Below are 27733 nucleotides of genomic sequence, written 5' to 3'. Positions count from 1 at the left end.
GGGGCACAGGAGAAGAGTTACGGGGCACAGGAGAAGAGTTACGGGGCACAGGAGAAGGGCTGTGGGGCACAGGGCTACTTAAAGGTGATTTGGCCATTTCCAAAATAAACATACTCACTTGCCCCCATCCATTCCATTGATAGTTAGCTGAAGTTTATAGTTTATAGTTTATCTTGGCTATTTAAAGAACTCACCCATGGATTACAGTTTATTTTGGCCCAAAGACTACTTTCAGGGTGAGGAACCATCTAACATCAAGTTGTAAAATAGTAAACTATTCCTTTAACACACACTCTTCTCTGCATATTTCCAGCCCCATGAATGATCAAATCGATTCATCTTGGCATTAGTGCCTGTGTCGGCACCGGGTGAAAGTTGGCTGTATTCGTTTTGAAACCAGGCTGCTTCCCGGGCTTGAGTCAGTTACCACATTCGATTCAAAACCTACAGCGAAGTCGACTCAAAACAAAGTGATGTAGGAACACGTGGAGTAATGAGTCGCATTCTGTGTTTTCACATGCAAAAGTGAAGGCGTTTGAGCTTTATCTGCCTTCCCAATGAAAACGAATTAGAAAATTCAAACATTTATTTTATGGAAAAGAGATGTTGTAGGTTTCTGGACGATGCACCATGCTGCTTTTTTGACCGAGCGGCACAGATTACTGTTCGATTTATCAGGGCGCTCTTTAAAACATTTTTGTATTAACAAATCAATACAGAAAGTACATGGGGGAACACAAGTATATATAAATAATATACAAAAGGACAATTGGGCTAGGGATGGGGCTAGGGGCGGGGTTGGGGGCGGGGTTAGGGGCGGGGTTAGGGGGTACAATATCACATTACACAAGGAATGTTTGTGTTTTGTTTTGTTTGTAAATTTACATTTGTGAATATTAAATTTGTCCAAAAGAATAATGAAATGAATTACATAAATTGTTTCAACTTCTATCGTAGGTAAAGAATCCAAGTAGTACATCTCTCCATAATAGTGTAAAATCTTTATAAATGTGTTCCATTAGAAATCTACTGATGTCTTGCCACAGATTCCTTACATGAACACAATGCCCAAAAAGATGCAACGCTGTTTCTGGGTGGTTATTACAAAAGATACAATTTGAGTTGATGTTTTCCTTAAACTTCTTCATATAGTGGTTGGCAGGATAATATTTGTGAATCATTTTAAAGGAAACTTCCTTAATTTTGTTAACAAGTAGGTATGTGTGTTGCAACATCCAAACTTTTCCCCAGCAGATATGATCAATGAAACCGTTCCAATAAGGCATGAGATAAGGGTTTAGATACAACATCCTCGTATCGTTCTGGTGTTGAATGGACCAACAGAGAACCCAATCTATCCTACTGATGAGTCAACGGGGTTAATGGAAGGTAGGCTCTGAGGGTCAGGTTCCTGAATAATAAAACACCTGAGGGAATAACATCTCAAACAATTGCAAAATCTTTAGGTGTTTCAGGGATCTTGTAAAGTGATCAGAATTCCTTATAACTAAGTTATAACTAAGTTGTTGTTGTTTTTTTTAACTCTGCATTTACAAGTTGGCTCACCAATAGGATATTATTTCGGAACCAATATTCTAAAAACAAAGTATTTTTTATATAATATATCCCGGTTTTATCAGGGCGCTCCTCGTCCCCCGCTTTCTCTCGATGACGTAACAGGCCTGTTCCCGGTGCCCGGCTCCCGGTGCCCCGCTCCGGGAACAGCTCGTCAGACCGTCCCGAGCCCCTCCCCCAGCTAGCAGTGATAGCAGTGGCTAAGCTACATGCTAGCTGGCGCTTTGAGAAGATGGCAACAGACTGGCAAGCTTCAGCTATTGAGCAAGCCGAGTTGATATCCAGTCGTCTCAGAGACCTATTATCCACCGGGGAGGGATTTATCCGGTCGGAGTTGGGACTGGCGCCTGAGCTGTACCCGTCCTGGGTGATACTCTCCACGGCCGCGGTCGGGCTGTTGGCGGTGCTGGTTCTGTCGTGGGCCGCGGTCTGTGGCCGACTCTTCGCTGGGAAGAAGCTAGGAGCTCCGGTTACACAAGACAGTGGTGATTCCCTCAAGGCCCAAGTGAATAAGATTGTGAAGCCCGAGGCACAAAATAAAAAGACTAAAAAGAAATCAACTGAAAAGGTACATATAGTTAACTAGCTCGTTTGGAAATGGCCATTGTCGTGGCTCTGGCAAACTTCCATTCAGCTGAGTTTTGTGTTGTTGTCCGTCTAGCTAGCTGAATGGCGAAACCGTTTCTAACGTCTAGGTTTGTTTTGAAAGTTTACCTTGCAGATCGCTACTCTTCATTAGTATGAGTCATCATATTCTCATGTAATGTTAGTTAGCTATCAATTCCATGTGAATCATACATGACCTAGTTAGTACTAGACATGCGACTTTAACTAGCTTGCCAATTTAACTAGCTAGCTTGCCAGTTTAGCTAGCTAGCGACTTTAACTAGCTAGCCAGTTTAGCTAGTTAGCGACTTTAACTAGCTAGCCAGTTTAACTAGCTAGCCAGTTTAGCTAGCCAGTTTAGCTAGTTAGCTAGTTTAGCTAGTTAGCCAGTTTAGCTAGTTAGCCAGTTTAGCTAGCTTGCGTAGTAAGCTGCCTGGCTGGTTAGCGACAGCTGTCTGATCACGGTCAGCCTGCCTGATGTCTTGGTTTATCATGTTATTTGTCAGTCACAAGGCTTCAGTAATAGTTTAATATGTTGTTTCTCTCTCTGCCAGCAGAAGGCTCAGTATAATGGGCGAACAGTGCCAGAGCCTCAGGAGGAAGTGAGAGAAGAAATTACCAAACCTTCTCCAGAGATTAAAACTGAGGTTTGTACCTAACAATAACACATTCTAAGTCTTCTGAAAGTGTATTTTGGATGGCTAAGCGATCCTTGCACCTGCAAATCAGCATCTGTAGTAGTTAGAGTTGATGAAAGCCCCGTCTCCACAGTAGTTAGAGTTGATGAAAGCCCCGTCGCCACAGTAGCGAGAATTGATGAAAGCCCTGTCTCCACAGCAGTTAGTTGATGAAAGCCCCGTCGCCACAGTAGTTAGAGTTGATGAAAGCCCCGTCTCCACAGTAGCGAGAATTGATGAAAGCCCTGTCTCCACAGTAGTTAGAGTTGATGAAAGCCCTGTATCCACATTTTAATAAATGCATTTCTATTGCTTTGTGCCGAGAAGGAGACATGGTGGCTTCAACACAGCACCCCCTAACGTTCATCTAGTGTGTATATATAAATAATTTCAATACACCCATTACCAGTGAATGAGCATAAGGACTACTATTGCTTGCACTTTTTGAAAGTTTGACTTTTTGTTGTCTTTAATTGAATAGGTGAAGAAAACCAAGAAGAAAGCCAAACCTGAGGTGAAACCAGCCAAGAGGGTTTCTGCTGGCGATGGCAAAGAGCCTGATGATGGTATGACCCTTAACCCCTGTATGAACCCGTCACCTTGGTTGACTTCTTTATACCCTTGTAGCTAAATGTATCCTGCAGAATTCTACTGATTTCATTCAGACTGTGCCGTTGAAGACACTTGTATAAGGCCACAGTGGCATTGTTAGGGGATTAGGCAGTGACTCAGAGGACACGTCTGGTTGTTTTGCAAATGTTGAACTTATAATATGGCTACTAATACTGGGAAAGCTAAATCAAAGTCCAAGTATACAGATTTGACGATATTCTTGCAGAAAATTGAATATGAATGCAAATGTCTCCTTCACGATTTGCCCAAATGTACCCGTGGACTTCACATAAAGTCTTGAGGATCAGTCATACTCCAAGTTATCCGTCTGAAACATTGCACATACACTGCTGCCATCTTGGGGACACTATCGGAATTACAACCAGAGTTATGGCTATAACAGTGACCTGTCTCTTGCATTTCAAAGATGGTGGTAAAACAACACTGGTTGTTTTTTTATTTTATTATTTTCTTCTACCAGATCTATTGTGTTATATTCTCCTACATTCAATTCACATTTCCACAAACTTCAACGTGTTTCCTTTCAAATGGTACCAATAATACGCATATCCTTGCTACAGGCAGTTAGATTTGGGTATGTCATTTAGGTGGAAATTGGGGAAAAAAGGGGGCTATCCTTAAAGTTTTTAATGATTGATGTCATTTGACCTTGATCTATGTAACATCAAGCTGTGTATACACTTCCATTGTTGGCCAAGCAGTAATTAAGGATATACAACAATAAGTTGGATATCTGTATGATGACGTCCATTAAAACCTTTAAAAAGCACACTTAAAAGGTTATCAAGCTATACTTTTAGTTCTGTAGGTATCATCTTTTTCATTAAGAGATGTATAAAGGTGGTCAAGGGGGGTGATGTTTCCCATAGATGCTGATCTCAGATCAGTTCAGGTCATTTCCATTATAAAAGGACACCAACATGACAAATGAAAGCTATGATAGTTTGTATTTGTGAGAAATTAAGGTGTGTTTATATACTGTGCATTCGCAAAGAATTCAGACCCCTTCCCTTTTCCACATTTTGTTACTTTACAGGCTTATTTTAAAATAAAAAAATATATAAAAATCATCAATCTACACACAATTCCTCATAATGACAAAGCGAAAACAGGTTTTTAGAAATGTTTTAACATTTTTATATATATATTTTTTAGATATCTTATTTGCATAAGGATTCTGACACTTTGCTATGAGACTCGAAATTGAGCTCAGGTGCATCCTGTTTCCATTGATCATCCTTGAGATGTTTCTACAACTTGATTGGAGTCCACTTGTGGTAAATGCAATTGATTGGACATGATTTGGAAAGGCACACACCTGTCTATATAAAGGTCTCACCATTAACAGTGTATGTCAGAGCAAAAACCAAGCCATGAGGTCGAAGGAATTGTCCGTAGAGCTCCGAGACAGGATTGTGTCGAGGCACAGATCTGAATGCCAAGCGTCATGTCTGGAGGAAACCTGGCACCATCCCTATGGTGAAGAATGGTGGTGGCAGCATCATGCTGTGGGGATGTTTTTCAGCAGCAAGGACTGGGAGACTAGTCAGGAATGAGGGAAAGCTGAACGGAACAAAGTACAGAGAGATCCTTGATGAAATCCGTCTCCAGAGCACTCAGGACCTCAGACTGGGGCGAAGGTTCACCTTTTAACAGGACAACGACCCTAAGCACACAGTCAAGACAACTCAGGAGTGGCTTCGGGACAAGTCTCTGAATGTCCTTGAGTGGCCCAGCCAGATCCCGGACTTGAACCCGATCGAACATCTCTGGAGAGACCTGAAAATAGCTGTGCAGCGACGCTCCCCATCCAACCTGACAGAGCTTGAGAGGATCTGCAGAGAAGAATGGGAGAAACTCCCCAAATACAGGGAAAGGGAGATACCTAGTCAGTTGTACAACTGAATGCCTTCAAATTAAATGTCTTCCACATTTAACCCCACCCCTCTGAACCAGGGAGGTGCGACCGGGGAACAATGGGTTAACTGCCTTGCTCAGGGCCAGAATGACAGATTTTTACCTTGTTAGCTCGGGGATTCGATCCAGCAACCTTTCGGTTACTGGCTTAACGCTCTAACCACTAGGCTACCTGCTGGTTACTGGCCCAACGCTCTAACCACTAGGCTACCTGCTGGTTACTGGCCCAACGCTCTAACCACTAGGCTACCTGCTGGTTACTGGCCCAACGCTCTAACCACTAGGCTACCTGCTGGTTACTGGCCCAACGCTCTAACCACTAGGCTACCTGCTGGTTACTGGCCCAACGCTCTAACCACTAGGCTACCTGCTGGTTACTGGCCCAACGCTCTAACCACTAGGCTACCTGCTGGTTACTGGCCCAACGCTCTAACCACTAGGCTACCTGCTGGTTACTTGGCCCAACGCTCTAACCACTAGGCTTCCTGCTGGTTACTGGCCCAACGCTCTAACCACTAGGCTTCCTGCTGGTTACTGGCCCAACGCTCTAACCACTAGGCTTCCTGCTGGTTACTGGCCCAACGCTCTAACCACTAGGCTACCTGTGTGCCAAGCTTGTCGTGTCATACTCAAGAAGACTCTGTGCCGTAATTGCTGTCAAAGGTCCTTCAACAAAGTACTGAGCAAAGGGACTGTATACTTATGTAAATCTGATATGATTTTTTTCTTTCAGTTAGAAATTTTTGCAATTGTCATTATGGGGTATTGTGTGTAGATTTGAAGAGGGGGAAAAATATTGAATCCCTTTTATAATAAGGTTGTAATGTAACAAAATGTGGAAAAAGTCAAGGTGTCTGAATACTTTCCGAATGCTGTATTTTACATTTCCAACCTAAAAAAATAGGAATAAGCAAAGGCTTTGATTTCTGGTCAAACAGGAAAAGGAAACATCTACCTGAAGTCTAAGAAGGTATAACAAAACATAGTAATGTTGATGTAAAGAGACCCCTGTCAACTGATATGAACACTTATCTTTAGTTACATTTTTTTTGCCTTATGTACGTTTTAAGAAACATTGTCTTGTGCCTTGAAATTCCATTACCAAAAGCCCACATCTTTAAGATATTTAAAAAAAATCTCCCTCATGAAGGAGGATAATGAAAGTTCACAGAAGTAACAAGTAAAGGACCTATCAATTAATTTGTTTGATATCAAATTTGTTCATGAATTAAGTGATTAAAACTCAATTCTATTAGAAAATTGGTAACAGAATTTCTGCTATTTTAAATTTGCTACAATGGGAAATCAAAGTTGTCACAAACCACAGTCGGGTTCACAAGTTTGGACAGCACAGTAAAGAGCACTGTAATGCAGAGCACATGAGTTGAGTACACTATAATGTACTACAGTGAACTGGACCGACTAGTTTTTCACACTACACTGAAACTAATGTACTTTTGATACAAAAAAAAAAAGTTCAGTACTAGAATTTATGTTTGGTACTTCTGTCAAATGGACAGACATGACCCTCTCAATCAGAATAGGCCCTTTTATAGCACCAAGGGCAAAGTCCCTGCTCCACTTCCTCATTCATTGCTAGAGCTGTCTGGCTGCATTGTTAGCTCTGACAATGACTGTGTGTACACTGAACAAAAATATAAACGCAACATGTAAAGTGTTGGTCCCATGATTCATGAGTTGAAAGAAAATACATTTTCCAAATTTGTTAACATCCCTGTTTAAGCATTTCTCCTTTGCCAAGGTAATCTATCCACCTGCCAGGTGTGGCATATCAAGAAGCTGATTTAAACTGCATGATCATTACACCTTGCGCTGGGCACAATAAAAGGCCACTCTGAAATGTGGAGTTTTGTCACAATGCCGCAGATGTCTCAAGTTGAGGGAGCGTATAATTGGCATGCTGACTGCAGGAATGTCCACCAGAGTTGTTGCCAGAGAATTTAATGTTCATTTCTCTACCATAAGCTTCCTCATTTTAGAGAATTTGTCAGTACGTCCAACTGGCCTCACAACCTCAGACCACGTGTAACCACGCCAACCCAGGACCGCCACATCCGGCTTCTTCACCCCGGGATCATCTGAAACCAGCCACCAGGACAGCTGCTGAAACTGTTGGTTTGCACAAATGAAGATTTTCTGCACAAACTGTCAGAAACCGTCTTGGAGAAGCTCGTCGTCCTCACCAGGGTCTTGACCTGACTGCAGTTCGACGTCGTAGCCGACTTCAGTGGGCAAATGCTCACCTTCGATGGTTACTGGCACGGTGGAGAAGTGTGTTCTTTCTGGATGAATCCCGGTTTCAACTGTACCGGGCAGATGGCAGACAGCGTGTGTGGCATTGTGTGGGCGAGCAGTTTGCTGATGTCAAACTTGTGAACAGAGTTCCCCATGGTGGGGTCATGGTATGGGCAGGCATAAGCTACTGACAACGAACACAAATTGCCATCGATAAAATCCAATTGAATGTACAGAGATACCGGGATGAGATATTGAGGCCCATTGCCGTGCCATTCATCCGCTGCCATCACCTCATCCTTTAGCATGATAATGTACGGCCCCATGTCGCAAGTTTTAGTATGGTTTATTCATTTGACCTTTTTTTTTTTTTTTTTTAACAAGCACACACAAACCTTGAGAAAGCCATACATGCACATGAATAAAATCATTGAGGATAAAACACAAAGTCTGGGACTTACAAGGGTCTGTATACTTCCTGGAAGTTGAAAATGTTTCATTTCTTCCATGACCTGCATACTCACCAGACCTGTCACCCATTGAGAATGGTTGGGATACTCTGGATCGACGTGTTCGACAGATGTTCCAGTTTCCGCCAATATCCAGCAACTTCTCACAGCCATTGAAGAGGAGTGGAACAACATTCCACAGGCCACAATCAACAGCCTGATCAACTCTATGTGAAGGAGATGTGCGCTGCATGATGCAAATGGTGGTCATACCAGATACTGACTGGTTTTCTGATCCACACTCCTACCTTTTAAAGTTAACTGTGACCTAAACATGCACATCTGTATTTCCAGTCCATAGATCAGGACCTGATTAATGTATTTCAATTTGCTGATTTCCTTATGAACTGTAACTCAGTAAAATCTTAGAAATTTGGCATGTTTATATATTTGTTCAGTATATGTGAAGACTCTAGCGCATTTGCAAACAAGGAATTCTGATAAACATGGCGTCTCATGTGGGAGATCTATGTGGACAAGTGATGTTGCAGGCTAGCTCAGTGCTGCCCCCTCTCATTGAGTATCGTCAAGTTGAAGGCCGACCAGAGTACTGCAGGCTAGCTCAGTGCTGCCCCCTCTCATTGAGTATCTCAAGTTGAAGGCCGACCAGGGTACTGCAGGCTAGCTCAGTGCTGCCCCCTCTCATTGAGTATTTCAAGTTGAAGGCCGACCAGGGTACTACAGGCTAGCTCAGTGCTGCCCCCTCTCATTGAGTATCTCAAGTTGAAGGCCGACCAGGGTACTGCAGGCTTCCATTAGCTACTGATTTAAAGTAATTGGTTCAAGGCCAATACATCTGGAGTAATAGAATAAATGATTGGTACCATGATTGTCTTTGAAATGTGTATTTATTTACATGAAGATTGCCATTTTCCCATTCACTGTTTTCTGAAAACAATGCCTGCAGTACTGCGGATCGACCTTGAACTTTGGCTTCAATGAGAGGGGACAGTCGTTCTCCCCTGCTCCGCACTCATGCTGCACACAAGTTAACATACTTTAATAATTTAACATGGCATGTAGAAATGTTGAAACTGTTCGTAAAACAACAATATAATGCAAGAGGTACCAGTATTTAAAACATAAAAAAAAAAAATGTAACCTTTTTTATTTAACTAGGCAAGTCAGTTTTAAAACATTTTTATTTACAATGACGGCCTACCCCAAATCCGGACGACGCTGGGCCCGTTGTGTGCTGCCCTATGGGAGCTTCCAGCTTTAATTGGAGGCTGACTTCCCTTGCAAGCTGACAGTTAACTCTAACATTAATTCACTACCCTAATACCTGGTTTGTGATATGCAAAATATACTGATTTCAAAGCTGATTGTCCCCAAAACTTTATTTATCACTTCCTTGTCTCCACTCGCCTCCCGTCTGGTTTCCACTAGATTCCACAGCCACGTTCTGCCTCCCGTCTGGTTTCCACTAGATTCCACAGCCACGTTCTGCCTCCCGTCTGGTTTCCACTAGATTCCACAGCCACGTTCTGCTTCCCGTCTGGTTTCCACTAGATTCCACAGCCACGTTCTGCCTCCCGTCTGGTTTCCACTAGATTCCACAACCACGTTCTGCCTCCCGTCTGGTTTCCACAGCCACGTTCTGCCTCCCGTCTGGTTTCCACAGCCACGTTCTGCCTCCCGTCTGGTTTCCACAGCCACGTTCTGCCTCCCGTCTGGTTTCCACTAGATTCCACAGCCACGTTCTGCCTCCCGTCTGGTTTCCACTAGATTCCACAACCACGTTCTGCCTCCCGTCTGGTTTCCACAGCCACGTTCTGCCTCCCGTCTGGTTTCCACAGCCACGTTCTGCCTCCCGTCTGGTTTCCACAGCCACGTTCTGCCTCCCGTCTGGTTTCCACTAGATTCCACAGCCACGTTCTGCCTCCCGTCTGGTTTCCACAGCCACGTTCTGCCTCCCGTCTGGTTTCCACAGCCACGTTCTGCCTCCCGTCTGGTTTCCACAGCCACGTTCTGCCTCCCGTCTGGTTTCCACAGCCACGTTCTGCCTCCCGTCTGGTTTCCACTAGATTCCACAGCCACGTTCTGCCTCCCGTCTGGTTTCCACAGCCACGTTCTGCCTCCCGTCTGGTTTCCACTAGATTCCACAGCCACGTTCTGCCTCCCGTCTGGTTTCCACAGCCACGTTCTGCCTCCCGTCTGGTTTCCACTAGATTCCACAGCCACGTTCTGCCTCCCGTCTGGTTTCCACTAGATTCCACAGCCACGTTCTGCCTCCCGTCTGGTTTCCACAGCCACGTTCTGCCTCCCGTCTGGTTTCCACAGCCACGTTCTGCCTCCCGTCTGGTTTCCACAGCCACGTTCTGCCTCCCGTCTGGTTTCCACTAGATTCCACAGCCACGTTCTGCCTCCCGTCTGGTTTCCACAGCCACGTTCTGCCTCCCGTCTGGTTTCCACTAGATTCCACAGCCACGTTCTGCTTCGGAACAACGTCTTTACTTTCTTAGAGACAGCGCACACGTTTTATAAAAGAGATTGTTTTTTCTTCTATGCAAATGTTAATCAGTACAATAAAACATGTTCTCTTAGCATTAGCCAATAAAATGCATCCTAAATGTAAGAGGTTGTCTGATACCAGCTAAAACAAGCTGACTAGCTCAATGCGTTCGTACTCCTATTGAATGTGTTAACCTGTATTGTGACTAGACCTAGGCTACATCTTGATTTACCCAGTTTATCAAAAGATACATTTTTACCGTTGTTGTTTTGTAGTTAGATTGGTAAGTCAAATGGATTGTATCATTGATTCATTAATACATACATAGCTGTCTCTAAAAACAAATTGACAAACATTTTCAAATGTAATGATATTGAACAGCGCAGTAGCTGAGTTTGTCTGGATAAAGTGGCATTCTGGGACTTTTTGGCTAATACGCCTTTGTTTTTGTGTCATGATGGTGTCGTGTATCATGATACTAAACCTGGTATCGAAGTATAAATTCTGATACCGTGACAACACTAGTACTGGACTGTAGTCTAATCTACTATGCTTTGATGTCCAAACTTGGGAAACATGGAAGTCTACGATTGGTTCAGGTTTGGTCCGGACCAACCAAATTTGGTTATGTTTGGGCTCATTAAAATAATAGCCAGTGTGTAGAATAATACCAAAATATGCAAAGGAGGATATTGTTTATTTCTACCTTCTTTTTTTGTGTACCTATTTAGGATACATCACCATGAAGAGAATGATATTCATATCCATAATTATGGATTTCTGTATAGTTCAGATCAAGGATCCACTCTCCGTTACCACTAGTCTCTCCGTTACCTCTAGTCGGTTACTGGGTATAAATCCACTTCACTTACTGTAGTTCATTAACCCAAAATATGTTTTTTCAGTATGTCATGTCATGGCTGACACCCCATTTTCTTTCTGCAGACATTTTTGAATCTTAATCCAAAGCAGATATTTAATGAGTTTTTAGAAAATGTGGACAACTTTTTGTGAGATTTTACTGAATTTCTGTTACCAAACTTTGCATCCACACAGCTCTTTCAGTAAATGTTTTTGTCAAATGTTATAAATAGTCCTTGTGCATAGAGTTGTATGGTTTGTTAAACTTCAAAATATATTTTTTTATTTGGCATACATTTGGAAGTGGAAAATCAGTCTCCGGGCAAATCCGTTACCATGGAAATACCCTCAAGGGTAGAATGGGGGAGGGGACGCTGATCCTACATCTGGTTACCATGGAAATGTCATCATGGTTAGAATGGGGGAGGGGACGCTGATCCTACATCTGGTTACCATGGAAATGTCATCATGGTTAGAATGGGGGAGGGGACGCTGATCCTACATCTGGTTACCATGGAAATACCCTCAAGGTTAGAATGGGGGAGGGGAAGCTGATCCTACATCTGTACCCATCTGTACCCAGAAAATTCACCCCAGATCTCTTAAAGGTTGGGAGATGAAACAACATTTATAATCCTAGTAGATTTAAAGGACCAAACCCCTGCTCTCTCTTCCAGATGAAACAACATTTATAATCCTAGTAGATTTAAAGGACCAAACCCCTGCTCTCTCTTCCAGGTGCGTGGGAGACTAAGGTGAGTAACCGGGAGAAGCGGCAGCAGAAGAGGAAGGAGAAGGGGCCTGATGGGTCAGGAAGCCCGGAGGGGGTGGAGGTACCTCACCGCCAGGTGGAACAGCCCCCTCTCACCGCCCCGGTCAACAGGAAGAACAGAGGTATGCCATCTGTATTAGGCTGGTAACTTTCCCACGTACCTCAGAAATCCTGGTTGGAAGATCATCAGAATCAGTAAGGAATAAATAGGACATCTGAGACTGAGAGCTTGCAACCCTAGCACTGACTCACTGTGTATTTTGTCTTCATAAAGTGTGTCAGAGACTCTCAAGGATATGTACCGGTGTGTAGTTAAAAAATGTACAACATTGAACAGAGACGTGTGTGTGTGTATGAAGCCGTTTATAGGGCCAGTTTATTCCAAAGCAGATGTCATATTTCACTCCCTTTTTAGTTGGATTTGAACACCTGAAACTCCTTTCACTCCTCTCCTGAGGAGGGCCCCGGTGTTGTGGTCTCCCGAGGAGGGCCCCGGTGTTGTGTGGTCTCCTGAGGGCGGCCCCGATGTTGTGGTCTCCGGTGTTGTGTGGTCTCCGGTGTTGGGCGGTCTCCTGAGGAGGGCCCCCGGTGTTGTGCGGTCTCCTGAGGAGGGCCCCGGTGTTGTGGGGTCTCCCGAGGAGGGCACCGGTGTTGTGTGGTCTCAGTGATTTGTCTTTGTTAGTTCCCTTGTGAGCAACATTTTCAGTTTGTCTTCTCCATTGAGATTGTGTCTTCTCTTCCCCCTTAGAGCCCTTGAACCTGAGGACTGGGAAAGGAGATTCTTTCACGACACCGGGTAAAGTACCGCTGTCTCCTAGTCTGATTCTTACAGGATGACTCCTGTCTCGTCAATAACTAAACTGTTCAATCCTGTACAGACATATTTTATCCTGGACTGTCCTTTCCTGTGAAGAACACAGCTTGTTGCATCCAGCTGAGTGTGTCCATGGAATAACACTGACCGATCCATGTCTCTCTCCCTCTAGTGTCCACCAGCTGGAGAGAGGAGCCTTCAGTGAACGGTGGAGGGTGGCCAGATATCTCCATGAAGCTGCCCACCCATATATGCTCTTCGGACGGAGAGAAGTGGCCGGCAATCCCTAAAGGACCCCGACACTTGAACTCCGAACCCACCTGGAGACAGGACACTGAAGGTAACCTACTGGGCTTAACCCTAACCCACCTGGGGTACACCTAGCCATACCTGGGTACAGGACACTGAAGGTAGCCTACTGGGCTTAACCCTAACCCACCTGGGGACACCTAGACATACCTGGGTATGTTCCCATCAGTTGGTATAGCCTACCTTATCATTCCATTTAATGACATTGTTCCCATCAGTTGGTATAGCCTACCTTATCATTCCATTTAATGACATGGTTCCCATCAGTTGGTATAGCCTACCTTATCATTCCATTTAATGACATGGTTCCCATCAGTTGGTATAGCCTACCTTATCATTCCATTTAATGACATGGTTCCCATCAGTTGGTATAGCCTACCTTATCATTCCATTTAATGACATGGTTCCCATCAGTTGGTATAGCCTACCTTATCATTCCATTTAATGACATTGTTCCCATCAGTTGGTATAGCCTACCTTATCATTCCATTTAATGACATTGTTCGCATCAGTTGGTATAGCCTACCTTATCATTCCATTTAATGACATGGTTCCCATCAGTTGGTATAGCCTACCTTATCATTTGCTTCCTGTAAACGCTGTCACAGTCGTGTTGCTGAGAATCATTAGTACCAGTTGGTAATATTGATATAAAAGACATGTTGGCTAATTGATCATTATGCAGCGCAGATCAAGCCCCAAGTTTGAACCCGACGCAATAGTTGGCTGTCTCATCACACAGTCCCATGGTTAGTACAGGTAATAGACCAGGTTATAACCTACTATAACAGTCCCATGGTTAGTACAGGTAATAGACCAGGTATAACCTGTTATAACAGTTCCATGGTTACTACAGGTCATAGACCAGGGTATAACCTACTATAACAGTCCCATGGTTAGTACAGGTAATAGACCAGGTTATAACCTACTATAACAGTCCCATGGTTAGTACAGGTAATAGACCAGGGTATAACCTACTATTGAACAGTATTATCCCTGTTATAACAGTTCCATGGTTAGTACAGGTAATAGACCAGGGTATAACCTACTATTGAACAGTATTATCCCTGTTATAACAGTGCCATGGTTAGTACAGGTAATAGACCAGGTTATAACCTACTATAACAGTCCCATGGTTAGTACAGGTAATAGACCAGGGTATAACCTACTATTGAACAGTATTATCCCTGTTATAACAGTCCCATGGTTAGTACAGGTAATAGACCAGGTTATAACCTACTATAACAGTCCCATGGTTAGTACAGGTAATAGACCAGGGTATAACCTACTATTGAACAGTATTATCCCTGTTATAACAGTTCCATGGTTAGTACAGGTAATAGACCAGGGTATAACCTACTATTGAACAGTATTATCCCTGTTATAACAGTGCCATGGTTAGTACAGGTAATAGACCAGGGTATAACCTACTATTGAACAGTATTATCCCTGTTATAACAGTGCCATGGTTAGTACAGGTAATAGACCAGGTTATAACCTACTATAACAGTCCCATGGTTAGTACAGGTAATAGACCAGGGTATAACCTACTATTGAACAGTATTATCCCTGTTATAACAGTGCCATGGTTAGTACAGGTAATAGACCAGGTTATAACCTACTATAACAGTCCCATGGTTAGTACAGGTAATAGACCAGGGTATAACCTACTATTGAACAGTATTATCCCTGTTATAACAGTTCCATGGTTAGTACAGGTAATAGACCAGGGTATAACCTACTATTGAACAGTATTATCCCTGTTATAACAGTGCCATGGTTAGTACAGGTAATAGACCAGGGTATAACCTACTATTGAACAGTATTATCCCTGTTATAACAGTTCCATGGTCAGTACAGGTAATAGACGAGGGTATAACCTCTATTGAACAGTATTATCCCTGTTATAACAGTTCCATGGTTAGTACAGGTAATAGACCAGGGTATAACCTACTATTGAACAGTATTATCCCTGTTATAACAGTTCCATGGTTAGTACAGGTAATAGACCAGGGTATAACCTACTATTGAACAGTATTATCCCTGTTATAACAGTTCCATGGTCAGTACAGGTAATAGACGAGGCTATAACCTCTATTGAACAGTATTCTCCCTGTTATAATTATATGTACATTAATCTTCTAACATTACCATGGGTTGAAGAACTGAATGAATCAAACCACCATTTTCTTTATTTTGTGTGAAGGCTTTCCAGGCCAGTTTATGATTCATAAATACTTTACTAAACCTAAATAATCTACAAAATCAGTATTTTTCAATCTACCAATTGGTGCTGAGCTGGAGACAGATATTTAGATGACTTAATTTAAATGCCGTTTATTCGGAGTGGGGAAGGTAGCCACACCCACAGAGCGTGTTACACGACTGAATAGAGCCCCACCGTAGATGTCATATTACCCATAAAACCTAGTGGTCAAACGGAAATGGTTCCAATCGTTTTCCCACCATTTTATTTTTCCCATAGGGGATTTTAGAAACATTTAAAATAAGGGCTGTGTTTTGTGTAGGTTTACCTTGGCGTGATGTTTTGATAACCGTGTAATTCTCTCTAGGACAAGGTGACTTATCAGTATATTCGGCTCTATTTACTCTGATTCGAAAAATGATAATTAGCGTCAAAGTAGACACCATGCAAGACTACAAATCCCAGCATGCTCCTGCACCTCATCTCTAGCTGATACCTTTGCGAACAGGTATTTTGTCAATTAAAACTTATTTAATCTTTACTACTGTTAGTCTTTGGTTTTTCCATTTATATTTCGAGGTTGGACATTAGCACGTAGGGCGCACCGATTTGGTGTTACCTCGTTAGTCAGTATGTTACACCTTTGCTGGCCCAGGTGATATTTAAGAGTGGAAGGCCCAGGTGATATTTAAGAGTGGAAGGCCCAGGTGATATTTAAGAGTGGAAGGCCCAGTGATGTGGAGGGTTAACACCTTCAGTTGGCGCGTCCTATTTGACTTTTAAAAAATCCTTTATCTCTTCATTGTTTTCGTTTTGCTCCACTTTTTTGTTTGCTTCCTTGGTGCGGGTTTTAATTGTGTTTGCCTCTTCTTGGGCAAATTTAGTGGGTCTCATGGTGGGCGTCTTTTAGGTCCCAGTTGTTTTTGTTACTAGTCAACTTTCAGTGGACCCCCCCAATGAGTATCATTCAGTGGACCCCCCCAATGAGTATCATTCAGTGGACCCCCCCAATGAGTATCATTCAGTGGACACCCCCCATGAGTATCTTTCAGAACCTCTCCTAGAACCCCACCTGTTTCATTTTGGTTGTTAATGATTCTGTTAGTTTCCTGTTCTGTTTGAGATTATACATTATTTGTTTTTCTTGCTGGGAAACGTAACACTACAGTTAGCTAACATTTAGATAGTTAACCCAGAGATTCTTACCTTTGTCTCGATTCGTCAGTCTTGTCCAGATCATCATGGTATTTGTAGTTCTTTATGATAGCCACATTAGCAGCTAATTAGCGTTTCATTTTGGGGGGGGGGTTAATTATAAGCGGATATTATGATAAAAGTCACCTTGTCCGAGAGAGATTTACATGGTTATCAAAACGTCACGCCAGGGTAAGCCTACAAGGGTTTCTAAAATTCCCTATGGGAATAAGAAATGGTGGAATAAACGATTGGAAAAATTACCCTGTTTGACTGCTATGTTTTATGGGTATTATGACTCATACTGTGGTACTCTATAAGGTAAGTCTGAATACCAAATACTGAGAAGTCGAAAGGTATACATTCATAAGTCTGAATCGGGCCCTTAACGTTTCCATCCGTTAGATGAAGTTGAGAATGCCAACTGAATTTCAAAGCTTTTGTGTTTTTTTGGATGTTCTGTGGGAAGAACAGTCTCTATTGGTTTATTCCTTCCAGGGTCGTGGAGTGGGGTTGATGGGAGGATGAAGACTGAACTCAACACATTACCCTCCTCTGTACTGGGACTGAAGACTATAGGTGATTAACACTTATCACTGATGTCAGGGACTGTAGAACGGACTATTCAGTATGGTTTAGGAAGGCTAAGATGCTCTCTGTCTGTCTCTCTTCTCCAGAGCACATCACCCATCCTGCCTCTGAGCTGCAGTGGGAAAGCCCCTCTCCTGTTGATGAGTGGTCAGGACTAAGTAAGAAACCATTAGTTTAGAGTAAATGTAGCAACTGTGCTGTGATTTCTGCCTTCACTGGGTAGGTACGATATGTAACTTGGTATTTTCTCTGTTCTGTTTCCAGACGGTATTGCAGCAGCAGCGGACCCCAGCTCAGACTGGAACGCCCCTACAGAGCCGTGGGGGCATTATGAGGGACCCCAGGTGGTAGAGGCCCCCGGATCCCCGCCCCAGGACCCTGCACCCAACCACCCCCAGGGGGCACAGGGGTCAGACGATGACACGGAGAAGGATGACTCTGCCAGGTCCAAGAAGAAGAAGAAGAAGAAGAGGAGGAAGAAAGCTGAGGAAGGTGGTGCTACAGGCCAGGTAACAGACGGGTGGTGGTACAGGCCAGGTAACAGACGGGTGGTGCTGGTACAGGCCAGGTAACAGACGGGTGGTGGTACAGGCCAGGTAACAGACGGGTGGTGCTGGTACAGGCCAGGTAACAGACGGGTGGTGCTACAGGCCAGGTAACAGACGGGTGGTGCTACAGGCCAGGTAACAGACGGGTGGTGCTACAGGCCAGGTAACAGACGGGTGGTGCTACAGGCCAGGTAACAGACGGGTGGTGCTACAGGCCAGGTAACAGACGGGTGGTGCTACAGGCCAGGTAACAGACGGGTGGTGCTACAGGCCAGGTAACAGACGGGTGGTGCTACAGGCCAGGTAACAGACGGGTGGTGCTACAGGCCAGGTAACAGACGGGTGGTGCTACAGGCCAGGTAACAGACGGGTGGTGCTACAGGCCAGGTAACAGACAGGTGGTGCTACAGGCCAGGTAACAGACAGGGTGGTGCTACAGGCCAGGTAACAGACGGGGGGTGCTACAGGCCAGGTAACAGACGGGGGGTGCTACAGGCCAGGTAACAGACAGGTGGTGCTACAGGCCAGGTAACAGACGGGTGGTGCTACAGGCCAGGTAACAGACGGGTGGTGCTACAGGCCAGGTAACAGACGGGTGGTGCTACAGACAGGGTAACAGACGGGTGGTGCTACAGGCCAGGTAACAGACGGGTGGTGCTACAGGCCAGGTAACAGACGGGTGGTGCTACAGGCCAGGTAACAGACAGGGTGGTGCTACAGGCCAGGTAACAGACGGGTGGTGCTACAGGCCAGGTAACAGACGGGTGGTGGTGCTACAGGCCAGGTAACAGACGGGTGGTGGTGCTACAGGCCAGGTAACAGACGGGTGGTGCTACAGGCCAGGTAACAGACGGGTGGTGGTGCTACAGGCCAGGTAACAGACGGGTGGTGCTACAGGCCAGGTAACAGACGGGTGGTGCTACAGGCCAGGTAACAGACGGGTGGTGCTACAGGCCAGGTAACAGACGGGTGGTGCTACAGGCCAGGTAACAGACGGGTGGTGCTACAGGCCAGGTAACAGACGGGTGGTGCTACAGGCCAGGTAACAGACGGGTGGTGCTACAGGCCAGGTAACAGACAGGTGGTGCTACAGGCCAGGTAACAGACGGGTGGTGCTACAGGCCAGGTAACAGACGGGTGGTGCTACAGGCCAGGTAACAGACGGGTGGTGCTACAGGCCAGGTAACAGACGGGTGGTGCTACAGGCCAGGTAACAGACGGGTGGTGCTACAGGCCAGGTAACAGACGGTTGGTGCTACAGGCCAGGTAACAGACGGTGGTGCTACAGGACAGGGTAACAGACGGGTGGTGCTACAGGCCAGGTAACAGACGGGTGGTGCTACAGGCAGGTAACAGACGGGTGGTGCTACAGGCCAGGTAACAGACGGGTGGTGCTACAGGCCAGGTAACAGACGGGTGGTGCTACAGGCCAGGTAACAGACGGGTGGTGCTACAGGCCAGGTAACAGACAGGTGGTGCTACAGGCCAGGTAACAGACGGGTGGTGCTACAGGCCAGGTAACAGACGGGTGGTGCTACAGGCCAGGTAACAGACGGGTGGTGCTACAGGCCAGGTAACAGACAGGTGGTGCTACAGGCCAGGTAACAGACGGGTGGTGCTACAGGCCAGGTAACAGACAGGTGGTGCTACAGGCCAGGTAACAGACGGGTGGTGCTACAGGCCAGGTAACAGACGGGTGGTGGTGCTACAGGCCAGGTAACAGACGGGTGGTGCTACAGGCCAGGTAACAGACGGGTGGTGGTACAGGCCAGGTAACAGACAGGTGGTGCTACAGGCCAGGTAACAGACGGGTGGTGCTACAGGCCAGGTAACAGACAGGTGGTGCTACAGGCCAGGTAACAGACGGGTGGTGCTACAGGCCAGGTAACAGACGGGTGGTGCTACAGGCCAGGTAACAGACGGGTGGTGCTACAGGCCAGGTAACAGACGGGTGGTGCTACAGGCCAGGTAACAGACAGGTGGTGCTACAGGCCAGGTAACAGACGGGTGGTGCTACAGACAGGGTAACAGACGGGTGGTGCTACAGGCCGGGTAACAGACGGGTGGTGCTACAGGCCAGGTAACAGACGGGTGGTGCTACAGGCCAGGTAACAGACGGGTGGTGCTACAGGCCAGGTAACAGACGGGTGGTGCTACAGGCCAGGTAACAGACGGGTGGTGCTACAGGCCAGGTAACAGACGGGTGGTGCTACAGGCCGGGTAACAGACGGGTGGTGCTACAGGCCAGGTAACAGACAGGTGGTGCTACAGGCCAGGTAACAGACAGGTGGTGGTGCTACAGGCCAGGTAACAGACGGGTGGTGCTACAGGCCAGGTAACAGACGGGTGGTGCTACAGGCCAGGTAACAGACGGGTGGTGCTACAGGTTAGGTAACAGACGAGTGGTGCTACAGGCCAGGTAACAGACAGGTGGTGCTACAGGCCGGGTAACAGACAGGTGGTGGTGCTACAGGCCAGGTAACAGACAGGTGGTGGTGCTACAGGCCAGGTAACAGACAGGTGGTGCTACAGGACCGGTAACAGACAGGTGGTGCTACAGGCCAGGTAACAGACAGGTGGTGCTACAGGCCGGGTAACAGACGGGTGGTGCTACAGGCCAGGTAACAGACGGGTGGTGCTACAGGCCAGGTAACAGACGGGTGGTGCTACAGGCCAGGTAAGACAGGTGGTGCTACAGGCCAGGTAACAGACGGGTGGTGCTGGTACAGGACGGGTAACAGACGGGTGGTGGTACAGGACGGGTAACAGACGGGTGGTGCTACAGGATGGGTAACAGACGGGTGGTGCTACAGGATGGGTAACAACAGGTGGTGCTACAGGCCAGGTAACAGACGGGTGGTGGTACAGGCCAGGTAACAGACGGGTGGTGGTACAGGCCAGGTAACAGACGGGTGGTGCTACAGGCCAGGTAACAGACAGGTGGTGCTACAGGCCAGGTAACAGACAGGTGGTGCTACAGGCCAGGTAACAGACGGGTGGTGCTACAGGCCAGGTAACAGACGGGTGGTGGTGCTACAGGCCAGGTAACAGACGGGTGGTGGTGCTACAGGCCAGGTAACAGACAGGTGGTGGTGCTACAGGCCAGGTAACAGACAGGTGGTGCTACAGGCCAGGTAACAGACGGGTGGTGCTACAGGCCGGGTAACAGACGGGTGGTGGTACAGGCCGGGTAACAGACGGGTGGTGGTACAGGCCGGGTAACAGACGGGTGGTGCTACAGGCCAGGTAACAGACGGGTGGTGGTACAGGCCAGGTAACAGACGGGTGGTGCTGGTACAGGACTGGTAACAGACGGGTGGTGCTACAGGCCAGGTAACAGACGGGTGGTGCTACAGGCCATGTAACAGACAGGTGGTGGTGCTACAGGCCAGGTAACAGACGGGTGGTGCTGGTACAGGACTGGTAACAGACGGGTGGTGCTGGTACAGGACTGGTAACAGACGGGTGGTGCTACAGGTCAGGTAACAGACAGGTGGTGGTGCTACAGGCCAGGTAACAGACGGGTGGTGGTGCTACAGGCCAGGTAACAGACGGGTGGTGCTGGTACAGGCCAGGTAACAGACGGGTGGTGCTGGTACAGGCCAGGTAACAGACAGGTGGTGCTACAGGCCAGGTAACAGACGGGTGGTGCTACAGGCCAGGTAACAGACGGGTGGTGGTGCTACAGGCCAGGTAACAGACGGGTGGTGCTACAGGCCAGGTAACAGACGGGTGGTGCTACAGGCCAGGTAACAGACGGGTGGTGCTACAGGCCAGGTAACAGACAGGTGGTGCTACAGGCCAGGTAACAGACAGGTGGTGGTGCTACAGGCCAGGTAACAGACAGGTGGTGCTACAGGCCAGGTAACAGACAGGTGGTGGTGCTACAGGCCAGGTAACAGACGGGTGGTGGTACAGGCCAGGTAACAGACGGGTGGTGGTACAGGCCAGGTAACAGACAGGTGGTGGTACAGGCCAGGTAACAGACGGGTGGTGCTACAGGCCAGGTAACAGACGGGTGGTGCTACAGGCCAGGTAACAGACGGGTGGTGCTGGTACAGGACAGGTAACACACGGGTGGTGGTGCTGGTACAGGACCGGTAACAGACGGGTGGTGGTGCTGGTACAGGCCAGGTAACAGACGGGTGGTGCTGGTACAGGACGGGTGGTGGTGCTGGTACAGGACGGGTAACAGACGGGGGGTGGTACAGGCCAGGTAACAGACAGGTGGTGCTACAGGCCAGGTAACAGACAGGTGGTGCTACAGGCCAGGTAACAGACAGGTGGTGCTGGTACAGGACGGGTGGTGGTGCTGGTACAGGACGGGTAACAGAAGGGTGGTGGTGCTGGTACAGGACGGGTGGTGGTGCTGGTACAGGACAGGTAACAGATGGGTCTGCATCCCAGATGGCTAAGAAAGCTGTAATGAATATCTAGTAATCTACATGACAGAGAATGATGATGTATTTCCAGTGTCCTGGTACATTGTAACGTCTTGAACATGAGCAGTTGAAACAGGATGTGAAAGGTGGTCCACCACCTGGTCATATTGGCAGCCTATTCCCTATATACAGTAGTGCAGTGCTTTTAACCAAGGCCCTGGTCAAAAGTAGTACACTATAAAGGGAGTAGGGTGCTATTTGGCACGCGGCCCTTGACTGTAGTGTGTTGTGTAACCAGCTATGACATGGGGGATTTGTCCCTCTCTGTACAGGTGACCTCTGACGGCATGCCAGTCACACCAGTGGAGAGTTCAGCGCTTCCCCCAGCAGGGACCAAACAGTCCGTCTCTCAGCCGTCCTCACAGAGTAAGATACTAGTAGTAGCAACCTTAACCATAGTCTACGTCCAAAATGGCACCCTATTCCCTTTTATAGCACACTACTTCTAAATAGGGTGCCATTTTGGGACAGTCAGTGTGTTGCTACTTATGTGTATCAACACCGAACAGAAGGCAGATCAGATCTGTGTGAAGCCAAACTATTTTCTTACAATGGTTGGTGTCACTACTGCTGACTTGCTTTCCAAAGATCTCCCTGAAATTAAATATGGAAGTTTTATTTCCATAATAAATATCACATTGTCCATTCTTTTCTCTCAGAAATATCCGACCCGAGCTTCGATGCTCCCAAGCCGTCCCAGAAGAAGAAGACCCGGAAAGAGACAGGAAGTTAAGAAACAAGAACCCACATGAATTATTATGCAAAAAGGATTGTTCAATGTGTTATAAATGCAATCAATCATTTGCAAGTACAGAGTTTTATACAGAATAGTTTTACTGTACTTTTTAAATATCCCCAAAAAAGAGAGAACTGTGAGTGACCAGCTCATTTAGCTGGGGTCTGGGGACCAGCTCATTTAGCTGGGGTCTGGGGACCAGCTCATTTAGCTGGGGTCTGGGGACCAGCTCATTTAGCTGGGGTCTGGGGACCAGCTCATTTAGCTGGGGTCTGGGGACCAGCTCATTTAGCTGGGGTCTGGGGACCAGCTCATTTACCTGGGGTCTGGGGACCAGCTCATTTAGCTGGGGTCCCCGGGGACTGGTCCTATCAGCCTAATCTAACCTATGTACACTAAATGCTACACTGAAGTGGAATAGGGGGTTTAGGAGGGAGGTTGTTAACTTGCGGTGAGGTACAAGTTTGTGAATTATTCAAAAGTAGCTTGTGTACCAGAGTCCTAGCTAGCTAGTACAGTGTCGCCCCTCCCACCTGTGTACCAGAGTCCTAGCTAGCTAGCTAGTACAGTGTCGCCCCTCCCACCTGTGTACCGGAGTCCTAGCTAGCTAGCTAGTACAGTGTCGCCCCTCCCACCTGTGTACCGGAGTCCTAGCTAGCTAGCTAGTACAGTGTCGCCCCTCCCACCTGTGTACCGGAGTCCTAGCTAGCTAGCTAGTACAGTGTCACCCCACCTGTGTACCGGAGTCCTAGCTAGCTAGCTAGTACAGTGTCGCCCCTCCCACCTGTGTACCAGAGTCCTAGCTAGCTAGCTAGTACAGTGTCGCCCCTCCCACCTGTGTACCGGAGTCCTAGCTAGCTAGCTAGTACAGTGTCGCCCCTCCCACCTGTGTACCGGAGTCCTAGCTAGCTAGCTAGTACAGTGTCGCCCCTCCCACCTGTGTACCGGAGTCCTAGCTAGCTAGCTAGTACAGTGTCACCCCACCTGTGTACCGGAGTCCTAGCTAGCTAGCTAGTACAGTGTCACCCCACCTGTGTACCGGAGTCCTAGCTAGCTAGCTAGTACAGTGTCACCCCACCTGTGTACCGGAGTCCTAGCTAGCTAGCTAGTACAGTGTCACCCCACCTGTGTACCGGAGTCCTAGCTAGCTAGCTAGTACAGTGTCGCCCCTCCCGCCTGTGTACCGGAGTCCTAGCTAGCTAGCTAGTACAGTCTTGCCCCTCCCGCCTGTGTACCAGAGTCCTAGCTAGCTAGCTAGTACAGTGTCGCCCCACCTGTGTACCAGAGGCCTAGCTAGCTAGTACAGTGTCGCCCCTCCCGCCTGTGTACCAGAGTCCTAGCTAGCTAGTACAGTGTCACCCACCTGTGTACCAGAGTCCTAGCTAGCTAGTACAGTGTCGCCCCTCCCACCTGTGTACCGGAGTCCTAGCTAGCTGGTACAGTGTCGCCCCACCCACCTGTGTACCAGAGTCCTAGCTAGCTAGCTGGTACAGTGTCGCCCCACCCACCTGTGTACCAGAGTCCTAGCTAGCTAGCTAGTACAGTGTCGCCCCTCCCGCCTATGTACCGGAGTCCAAGCTAGCTGGTACAGTGTCGCCCACCTGTGTACCAGAGTCCTAGCTAGCTAGTACAGTGTCGCCCCACCTGCCTGTGTACCAGAGTCCTAGCTAGCTAGTACAGTGTCGCCCCACCTGCCTGTGTACCAGAGTCCTAGCTAGCTAGCTAGTACAGTGTCGCCCCATCTGCCTGTGTACCAGAGTCCTAGCTAGCTGGTACAGTGTCGCCCCTCCCACCTGTGTACCAGAGTCCTAGCTAGCTGGTACAGTGTCGCCCCACCTGTGTACCAGAGTCCTAGCTAGCTAGCTAGTACAGTGTCACCCCACCTGCCTGTGTACCAGAGTCCTAGCTAGCTGGTACAGTGTCGCCCCACCTGTGTACCAGAGTCCTAGCTAGCTAGTACAGTGTCGCCCCACCTGTGTACCAGAGTCCTAGCTAGCTAGTACAGTGTCGCCCCACCTGTGTACCAGAGTCCTAGCTAGCTGGTACAGTGTCGCCCCACCTGTGTACCAGAGTCCTAGCTTAAATATGGACCAATTGAAGTATAAAGAGGGGTGAAGATATGAAGTACTTAAACACCAGTAGAGACAGTATGACATGAAGTACTTATAGACACCAGTAGAGACAGTATGACATGAAGTACTTATAGACACCAGTAGAGACAGTATGACATGAAGTACTTATAGACACCATGACATGAAGTACTTATAGACACCAGTAGAGAAAGTACGACAGGAAGCACTTCCAGACACCAGTATGAGACATGAAGTACTTCCAGACACCAGTATAAGACATTAAGTACTTAGACACCAGTAGAGACAGTATGACAGGAAGCACTTCCAGACACTAGTATGAGACAGGAAGTACTTAGACACCAGTAGTATTGTGCTCTGCTGTGTATGAGAGGGTTCTTATCTTAACCTCTTTTCTTCCAACCTATCTGGTGGGAAAAGGCCATGCCATATGTACAGAATACAAGGGCTTTTCCTAATGTGTCATTTTTCTGGGATTGATTGATTGCACTGTCAGGCTGGATCCTATACTTTATCTTTGATGTTTTCATGATTCTTTTTTAAAAAGACCGTTTAGCAGAATGTGAAGGTGTAATTCCTGGTTGTGACTTTAGATGGAAGTCAATGTGCTGATGGGGGAGAGGAGGTACTGAAGATGAGACGTCGTGTGAAGCAGCTTTAATTCCATGTCAGTCATTTTAAAGGTATCAGGAACTGAATTGTATTGCCTTAACCTGTAGTATATTAGTATGTGCATTTATTTACATCTCTTTTGTGATAGTTTTTAGATCAAGGGCTGGGGGGGTTATCGCATCCATCCTATTGCAAGTTTGGTTCTAAAAAAATGCATTTAGTCTCTTGACTGACGACCGTACTCATACAGTATGATTTAAAGAATGGGCAGCTTACTACTTCTGATTGGTACTTTATCACTCACTGTATATAGCCTTGAATGAGCGGAAGGACTGGGCTTGAAGATTGAGGGCTGACAGCCTGCCTACGCTTTAGCTGAAATCAAATGGACTGTATTATTGGTAGCTTTTGAGTGTGTAAAGAAGAGCGTTGCCAAATGGAGGCTCTTGGCTCAGTGTTTTACAGCCCATAGTTCTCTGTAGACTAGATCAGTCTGGTGACGCTGCACTCACCTGACTCTCTCTGTTGATCATTAACCTTTTAAAAGATGATTCAATCATGTATTTATACCTTCTCCTTTAGAAGAATGATTTTGTTTATGAAGAAATGCAATGATTTTTCAAGGTTTGTTGAAATAAAACAATATAACTCCTAATGCTTCACTGCAACTACGACCAGTCTCTTATTAGACAGCAATTCAACACATTCACAGCAATTAATGTATACATAATAGGGCTGGGGCGATTTGGCCTAAAAATCATATCGCCACTCTTTTTTTCAAACATATGGCCAATTCACAATATATAAAAATTAAATATTTTCTTTGTTGTACAATTTAACACACTGCATTTAAACCAGTCAGCTATAATGTAATGAATTCAGGGCATGTTAAGTTATACCTAGGCTAGATATAAACCTTCCACAACCATAAGACCCATTAATAACTACATTATTCTATCAAAATAGTTTAATCAGCTTTTTTTGCAATCACTGTCGCTTTCAAGTCTGTCTGAAAATACGCTTTTGTTACAAATTTAACCAGAGACATGCACAATGACTAACTTGTTGTAGCAGGCATTATAGAAAATTAACAAAGGTCTCAATCTCTCAAGCCCACGTGCTAGTGAGTAGCCAGCTCATCTCTATGGGAATCTAGTGAGTAGCCAGCTCATCTCTATGGGAATCTAGTGAGTAGCCAGCTCATCTCCATGGGAATCTAGTGAGTAGCCAGCTCATCTCCATGGGAATCTAGTGAGTAGCCAGCTCATCTCCATGGGAATCTAGTGAGGAGCCAGCTCATCTCTATGGGAATCTAGTGAGTAGCCAGCTCATCTCCATGGGAATCTAGTGAGTAGCCAGCTCATCCATGGGAATCTAGTGAGTAGCCAGCTCATCCATGGGAATCTAGTGAGTAGCCAGCTCATCTCCATGGGAATCTAGTGAGTAGCCAGCTCATCCATGGGAATCTAGTGAGTAGCCAGCTCATCCATGGGAATCTAGTGAGTAGCCAGCTCATCCATGGGAATCTAGTGAGTAGCCAGCTCATCCATGGGAATCTAGTGAGTAGCCAGCTCATCCATGGGAATCTAGTGAGTAGCCAGCTCATCTCCATGGGACTCTAGTGAGTAGCCAGCTTTGATCTAGTACTGAACAAAAATTTTACAGAGTTATTGTTCATAGAAGGAAAATATTTAATTAAAATAAATTCATTAGGCCCTGATCTATGGATTTCACATGACTGGGCAGGGGCGTAGACATGGATGCCAATCACAACGAGTTTTCCCCCCACCAAAGGGCTTTATTACAGACAGAAATATTCATCAGCTGTCCGGGTGGCTGGTCTCAGAATATTCCGCAGGTGAAGAAGCCGGATGTGGAGGTCCTGGGCTGGCGTGGTTACATGTGGTTGTGAGGCCGGTTGGACGTACTG

At 46.6% G+C, this 27733-nt stretch overlaps 1 protein-coding gene across 3 annotated transcripts; it reads left to right on the top strand.

The window, feature by feature from the left end:
* Nucleotides 1-1673: 1673 nt before the first annotated feature.
* On the top strand, nucleotides 1674-26471 carry mtdha (metadherin a). Of its 3 annotated transcripts, XM_029748982.1 has the most exons (12): nucleotides 1716-2143; nucleotides 2736-2828; nucleotides 3340-3424; nucleotides 12228-12383; nucleotides 13010-13057; nucleotides 13248-13415; nucleotides 17283-17363; nucleotides 17462-17533; nucleotides 17640-17870; nucleotides 19203-19217; nucleotides 22639-22731; nucleotides 23025-26471. In XM_029748982.1, exons 1-12 carry the CDS (start codon nucleotides 1808-1810, stop codon nucleotides 23096-23098), a joined length of 1452 nt encoding a protein of 483 aa, XP_029604842.1. In that variant the 5' UTR covers nucleotides 1716-1807; the 3' UTR covers nucleotides 23099-26471. The 3 variants fall into 3 exon arrangements, with proteins under 3 accessions (XP_029604844.1, XP_029604842.1, XP_029604843.1); XM_029748984.1 differs by lacking the exon at nucleotides 19203-19217 and having other exon boundaries at nucleotides 1674-2143; nucleotides 17640-17884; nucleotides 22638-22731; XM_029748983.1 differs by lacking the exon at nucleotides 19203-19217 and having other exon boundaries at nucleotides 1717-2143; nucleotides 2739-2828; nucleotides 17640-17884; nucleotides 22638-22731.
* Nucleotides 26472-27733: the final 1262 nt, after the last annotated feature.

This window comes from Salmo trutta, unplaced genomic scaffold, assembly GCF_901001165.1.
Source record: "Salmo trutta unplaced genomic scaffold, fSalTru1.1, whole genome shotgun sequence".
NCBI classification, from domain to species: domain Eukaryota; kingdom Metazoa; phylum Chordata; class Actinopteri; order Salmoniformes; family Salmonidae; genus Salmo; species Salmo trutta.
Note: the sequence above shows the minus strand (reverse complement) of the source record. Positions and strands in the feature narration are given on the sequence as shown.